Source organism: Galeopterus variegatus, unplaced genomic scaffold (genome assembly GCF_000696425.1).
Source record: "Galeopterus variegatus unplaced genomic scaffold, G_variegatus-3.0.2 Scaffold12188, whole genome shotgun sequence".
NCBI classification, from domain to species: domain Eukaryota; kingdom Metazoa; phylum Chordata; class Mammalia; order Dermoptera; family Cynocephalidae; genus Galeopterus; species Galeopterus variegatus.
Window position 1 is genome coordinate 34060 of NW_007738299.1, and position 7120 is coordinate 41179.

The 7120-nt window shown below is 43.6% G+C and overlaps 1 gene segment (V, D, J or C); it reads right to left on the reverse strand.

The window, feature by feature from the left end:
- Positions 1-2134: 2134 nt before the first annotated feature.
- Positions 2135-2670, reverse strand: LOC103610979. The segment is given in 2 exon segments: positions 2135-2541; positions 2625-2670. Coding segments are annotated over 2 exon segments (453 nt in total).
- Between the last annotated feature and the right edge of the window lie 4450 nt (positions 2671-7120).

A 7120-nucleotide genomic window follows, 5' to 3' on the forward strand; every position in this document is an offset into this window, starting at 1 on the left:
AAAGGGGATGGCTGGTCCCTCAGCTTGGAGAAGGCAAGGAGGACTGTCACCTGGTCAGGCTTCTGCTACTGGAGCCGACTGATATGAGACCTTCCTCTACCAGAGAGTCACCCTGTCCATGATCTGTCAATTGTCCCACACCCGTCTGCTTGTTCACTGAAAGTCACGGAATGGAGAGGGAAAGGATAGTGGGAAATAAGAGAGGGAGGAATAAGAAAAGAGTGAAAACCACTTACCCTATTTGCCTGTTGGGAAAAAGGAGACTCACTTTGAAAACGGCTGTTACCCCGAGATGGCATTTCTCCATAGGGAAGCTCCGTGCTGAGGCTTGTAGCTGCTTGTCACCTCTCTCTCAAGGCCACATGGTGGGTCAGTTCTTCTTATGTGTTGGGTCCCTGTTCAGGCACCAGCCCTTGTGGGCACGTGCCTGGGGTCCTCCCGCAGACACAGAAAGAGAAGGAGCCGACAGGATTACCCCCGAAGTTGGGACCGAGGGATCTCGGGGAAAAGTGAGCCTGCTGCCCACCAACCCAGCCCTGTGAAAGAGACACTCAGAAGCGGCAGGGGTTCTGTCAGGGCAGTTCCACTTTATCGCCCTTACAAGGCAATTTATATAAGCAAGCAAGTAGGGGCTTTCCATGAACTAACCAATCAATTAAACGATCAAGCGGGCATGCATTTTATACTAACATGTTGAGCATAGCAATAATGCAGGGTTCACGAGTGCGGAAATACTGGAGGACCAATAAAAACGCTTTGGAGCTATCTTGGGTTACGCCTCCCCTACTTCCCTCAGGTGCCATCTTCATCCTCCACCCATAGGCACCATGTGGCTCACAGATAATGTTTGCCCCTAAAAATGGGCCCAACAACTTGTGTTCCATGAAAGGAATCTACTCAAAAAAGTCTTTGAGTCACTTCTTCTTTGTGTTCTACTTACCCTGCCGCGTGTGAAGAATAGTAAATAAAATCTAAAAGAAAAAATATGTGCTTTTTTAAAATACACATTCTCTGCCCTTTGTCCACCTTCTTAAATAGAATATTTATATCCTTTGCATCTACTATATTTCATTTGCCTTTCTAAAAGCTTTTCCACTTTTGGATAATTCTTTTAGCCCATCTTCAGCTCTGTTCCATAACACAGATATTTGATTTCATATATGAGCTCTGGTCACTGGAGACAACAGTTATATTGAGGGTGACCTGGACACAAAGCATCACTGAGCAAACACAGCATCTCATAGATTTGCCTACCAGTGTGTCCTGCAGGTCGTGGAGCCATCTGTACATTATATGGCATAAGGTATATGAGTTGTTTTAGGTGTTATGGGGTCAGTAGCCACCGGTGCCTCCAACTTGATGCTGGATTGACCTGCAGTAGTGCCTGAATTACATGGTTCTGCATGTGAAAGACACATGGGCTCAGCAGCACAGTGAGGAAGCTGCAGGTGTCCCCCTTCAGGTGACCTATCCAGGTTGTCCATGGATGGACTGACACATACGATGCACATTAGGGTGATGATCAAATCTATTCAAGACCACGAGGGGAAGAGGTAGTCTGTCTGAGTGAAGGGGTCCATGAAGGGCCAAATGCTTCTTGTCTGAGGACAAATAGTGTGAGCTTGGGACACAGAGCGACTGTACTATGCAGCTGTTTTTCTGAGTGAAATTAGTTCCAAAAAAGAAATGAGGAGAATCTTCAGGATGATCTCTTTGTTGAGAATGAAACCTGAGTTATAGGAATTCAGGAACAAAATAACCCTAGTGAATCTTTTTTTTTTTTTTTAGTAGTTAATTGATATATATGTATATATATATATATATATACATATATATATTTATTTATTTATTTATATATTATTGGTGATGAATATTCATGAGATATAGAGCTGATTGTCACCCCTCGTGCCCAAGATGTGAAGTCCAGATTCGTGCTGGCAACATGCCCATTGCCACATCTCATCTGCAAAATGACCATGTCAGATTCTCCTTCATTAAACAGTTAGGGCGTGAGGAATTAAAGATACAAATAACAAAACATAAAATGTCTCAGGGGACAGCTGTGAACGTGGAGAGTGGATGATTCCGTTCAACCCAACAGGAAGCACAGGCCCCTCTGCGCCTGCTGCTGGAATCAGCCCTGAGCTTGGTGGGTCCTGAGCACCCCCTGGTGGCCCCGTGAGTCCCTGTAGGGAGGTTTTTGTCTGGATTCACTCTGACTTCTCCTCACTATGTCTCTCGCACAGTAATACACGGCTGTGTCCGAGGACTTCAGGCTGCTCCACTGCAGGTAGGCGGTGCTGGCAGAGTTGTCGCTGGAGAGGGTGACGTGGCCTTGGAAGGATGGGCCATAGTGCTTTTCCGAATCACTAGGATCAATCCTACCTACCCACTCCAGACCTTGCCCTGGAGCCTGGCGCACCCAGCTGATCCAGTAGCTGGTAAAGCTGTATCCAGAAGTCTTACAGGAGATCCTCAGAGACTCCCCAGGCCTTTTCACCTCTGACCCAGACTGCACCAGCTGCACCTGGGCACACGCACCTGTGTGAGAGATGCAGGACTCAGATCAGGGGTCCCCTCCTGCCCACTCCCCTCTATGACCCAAACTCTGTGCCTGGACAGACCTGGGAGAACAGCCAGGAGGAGGGCAAGGATGGTGGTAGGCCCCATCCTGGAGGAGGACAGAAGAGGATGCACTGAAGACCCAGCTGGGTGGTGAGGGGGACTCCACTGTGGAGGGGAGCCCTGGGATTAAATGGAAAGTCCCCCCACTTGAGTTTGCATATTTGCCGCCGGGCATCAGCTCAAGCATTCATAACACAGAACCCCCGGGGACTAGGAAGGAGGCTCATCTGAGCCTCATGCAAGAAAGAGGATAGTGTCATAGTAATACATAGAAGTTCGTACCTCACCCCAGGGCCCTGGAACACGCAGAAGCACTGGACTGAGAAATGCAATTACTGGTGTACACGGTGATCTCAACATGGGCGACTCTCAACAGGTGGTCCTCGCACCAGCATCACCCACGAGTGTATTTGAGATGCAGAATATCAGTTCTACCTGTCAGAGGTGTCAGAATCATAATGGAGTCACTTGTGTTAAACAAACAAAATGAACAGAGCTGGGAGGCTGGGAAGGGAGGGTGTTCATGCACACATGCCTGGTAACACAAATTACCACAAAGAACTGCAAAACCACAGCCTTGCACACAGGCTATCACAGCCTTACACACACATGTGCAAGGACATCTGCCCAGCAACTTTCTGTCCAACCTTGTCATTGATCATGTAGACAAGCAGAATTATACAAAACAATTCCGTAACTCTCCATCATTTTTTTTCTTTGAAACACTTTGCCTTCATTTACATCCCTGAACATGCACAGAGTTTCCTATGACACACATATACCTTTTGTAATGTTCTGTTCCCAATTAAGCTTATGATTCATTGGAGAGCCTCTCTCTGTTTGTTATTCAGGTTACCATTCCCAGGAGCCCTTAATCTGAGCCTCTGAGGTAGGACCGAGCCACCTGCAATGTTATGTGTCCCGAAGGAGACTCTGGTTGCACCAAAGGTTATAAAGTACCCTACGCATAGAAACAGATTGTGCCTCAACATCACCAGCCCATTAAAGTCTGCATAAATACAACAGTATTTTGTCTATGTTACCGAATGGAAAATGTTTCTCTAATTCTTATATGTTAAATTCCTAAAACTGTTATCTCAGAATGTGGCTGTATTTAGAGATAGGTTCTCAAAAATACATTAACATAAAATACCATAATTAAGGTAGGATCTAATCTAAAAGGACTGATGCCCTTATAAGAAAGGGAGATAAATACAGAGACATGTAGAGATAAAAGACCATCTGAAGACAGGAAAAATACAGCAATTCAAAACCCAAAGAGAGAGACCTCAGAAGAAATCAAATTTTCTGACACCTAGATCTCAAATTCTTGTCTCCAGAATTGTGAAATTACTATATCTATCTATGTTTCTTTTAATTCACCAAGTCTATGGTGCTTTGTTATGGCAGCCCTTGACAACTAATACAGTATCCATGTGTCAACTTGTAGCTCATGTGGAGTTTAATCCTTCTCCCCTTATGAAGGATGATACATCGTGGGATGTGTTGGGTGCATGAAATCTGAGAAAGAGACAATCTTCAAAACTGAAAGCAAGCACGGGTGGGGCCATAATGTGCCTGGGGTGATGCATGTCTCAGCTTGTATCAGGTTTCACTTTTTCAAAATTTTGTAAGAAGAATTTTAAACAGCCTAAAATAGACAAAACTTAAATATTAAAAAAATGCATGCAGGATAGTAACATGTTTATTTTCATAAGTGGTGATCTGGGATCTAAATTTATTTATTATATTTATTTATTTGTATTTATTTATGTGAATTAATTGGTGTTTGTGCTTAGATCCTATAAGAAGGCTACTCCAGAGAAATTAAGTTTGAAGATGTACGGAAATAATTTTTTATCTTTTTCAACGTTGTATCAATGTTGTATGAAGGAGCTTCATTTTATGAAGGTCACTGCCAGTAGGAAGTAGAGGCCCACCCTTCAAGGTCTCTGGAGAATCCATGTAACATCCTCGGGCCCTAGGAGTGGAGCATTTGCCTCCCTGCTTCTCCCTCTGTTGTTGATGATCATCCCTGGAAGGACTAAAGTCTCTACACTTCAGTGATTCATAAAACGTTGGTCCTCAAATCCGCACTGCAATGGAGAAAGTCGTACATCACCTGAGCACTGTCTCAGCTGCAGGTGAATCACGTACGCTCAGAACTATCTAATGCAATGGCTGCTATAATCTGTGTCGGCTCAGTCGACACGAATGGGATCAACAGGAACCCACTAGAGTGACCCCTCGACGTCCCCTTTGGATGATTTGATGCACACAATGCAGCGTTCAGTCCACTTTGCAATGAGGGCTTTGAAACAGTAGCCAGCCCCAATGTGCATAGAAGTCACAGTGTGAGAGTTGGTGGATCAGGCTTCACTCTCCACACTGTAGCTCACTTGACACTCATCACTATCCCCTCTCATGTCCAGTCTAGATTCTTCTAAGTCATGGCCAGCACTTTGGTGTTGGTGATTACTACGTGTTGCTTGACTGGTGGGATGATCTAGGCCTTGAACGCTAAGTTCCCATTGTCCTTGGTGACTTGGGCACTGTCAGGTGTTTGATGCAGATGCCCTAGACCATGGTGAATGCAACAGAAGAACTTCCCACACTCTGCATATGTCCGGGTGGCTCCTCTTTGTCTCTGCTGGTAGCAGCAACTTTACCCCAAGGGAGACAAGTCAAATACCTTCATCAATATAGGAAAACGTTCTTTTTTTGTTGCCGATGCACATTTATAGGAATTTTTATGACTTAGGCTGTCATTACATCCTCAGACTCACTGAAAACCTTCTTTCCCCACCTTATGTAAACATTGCTTCCTGAGGACCAGTTCTCCTAACTGATCACAGCCTAAGGTTGTGGAGATAGGAAGAAAAATTATGAAAAACACATGTGCATTGTCACCATAGATGTGAAAATATAAAGTAATTGTACCTCTCAGCACTTATTTCTACATCCAAGAGTCCTAAATCCTGGGATGCAGAGACCTATAATGTTCATCACTAGTCACATGCAGAATTCTCAAAGTCACAGTTCTCCTAAAATGGAATTTTGTTTAAAACTTAGATTGTCTCTTGTTAAAAATGTAGTAATAAAACGTTTGCTGTCAAATCCACAGACATCAATATTAAAATATTTAAATCATCCAATCTATTCTGTCAGGGTTTTTGTTTCTGGGAAAATCTGAAGAATGTAGGATGACTGGACCCTATACTCCTGTCCTCAGGGTCACACATTCTTCCCCTCAATAGCAACCTGATTTCTAAGTCACTGAACCTCAGGAAGGTTCTCATTTCAGGAATTCATGTGTTCAGGACCTTGGACAGTAGTTCTGAAAGGTGAACTGCTGTAGAAATGTGAACACAACTTTAGAAAGTGCGTAAACTGTGGTTTGGATGGATTGCTGCCTCTCAACTGTGCTTATGGTCTGAAGTAAACAATTGGTCAACATCTTAATGAAGGGTGTCTTATTCCATTCTGTCTGCTATAACAAAATACCATAAACTGGTATCCTGTAGTCAACAGAAATTTATTTCTCAGAGTTTTGGTGGCTGAAAAGTCCAAGATCAAGCTGCTGGAAGATTTAGTGTTTGCTGAGGGCTTACACTGCTTAACAAATGGTGCCTCCACAATGTGTCTCACATGGCAGAAGATCCAAGGTATGTCCCTTCAACCTCATTTACAGGGACACCAATTCCATTCATGAGAGCTCACCATAATGAGCAAACCACCTCCAAATGCATTCAACTCCTAATAGCATCACATTGAGGGTTAGGTTTCAACATAGGAATATTTAGGGGAAAAATACTCATTCAGATAAATACAAAGAGTATCTTCATGGAATGATGTCAGATTTACAAAAAATCATGCTATTTATCACTATGGCCATAGACTGACAGTCAGAATAGAATTAAAGAAAAAACCCATTTATTATGACACATGTTAAGTAACAGCAATGCAGACTTTATGCAGGGTGACTACATACGATTTGCAGTAGAGGAGAGAGATTGAGCTCAACTTAAAATATAACATAAAAAGTAGGGTTTTATATACAAAGAGCACTGTAGGGTCGATGGTAGAAAATTTCTAAGCGGAAGCATTGAGGTAAGTGGAATTCTGGGTATAAAGGTGTGTCAGGGTTTTTGTTGAAGGCAGGCAAAAGTGGTCAGACACCCCCTGGCATGGTGGTACTGGAGGAGCTTGTGTGGATATCAGGAGTGATCTAATATCAGAGGTGTAAAGTTTGGGCTAAACTAACTCTTCAGGATACTTACAGAAATTAGGTAATGCCAATACTGACAGGGAAGTCCAAGATTTGAGACCTATTTGAGAAAGGGAATCATAAGAAACTGAATAATGTTTAGTCAAAAGGAGCCTATTTGACAGGAGCCATGTTACCATGGTTGGGAGGATTCCCTGGTCAGCCCACATGAGTGAAGCTGTGGGAATCCCTGGTATGAGCCCAATCCAATTTGTGGCAACAGGACTG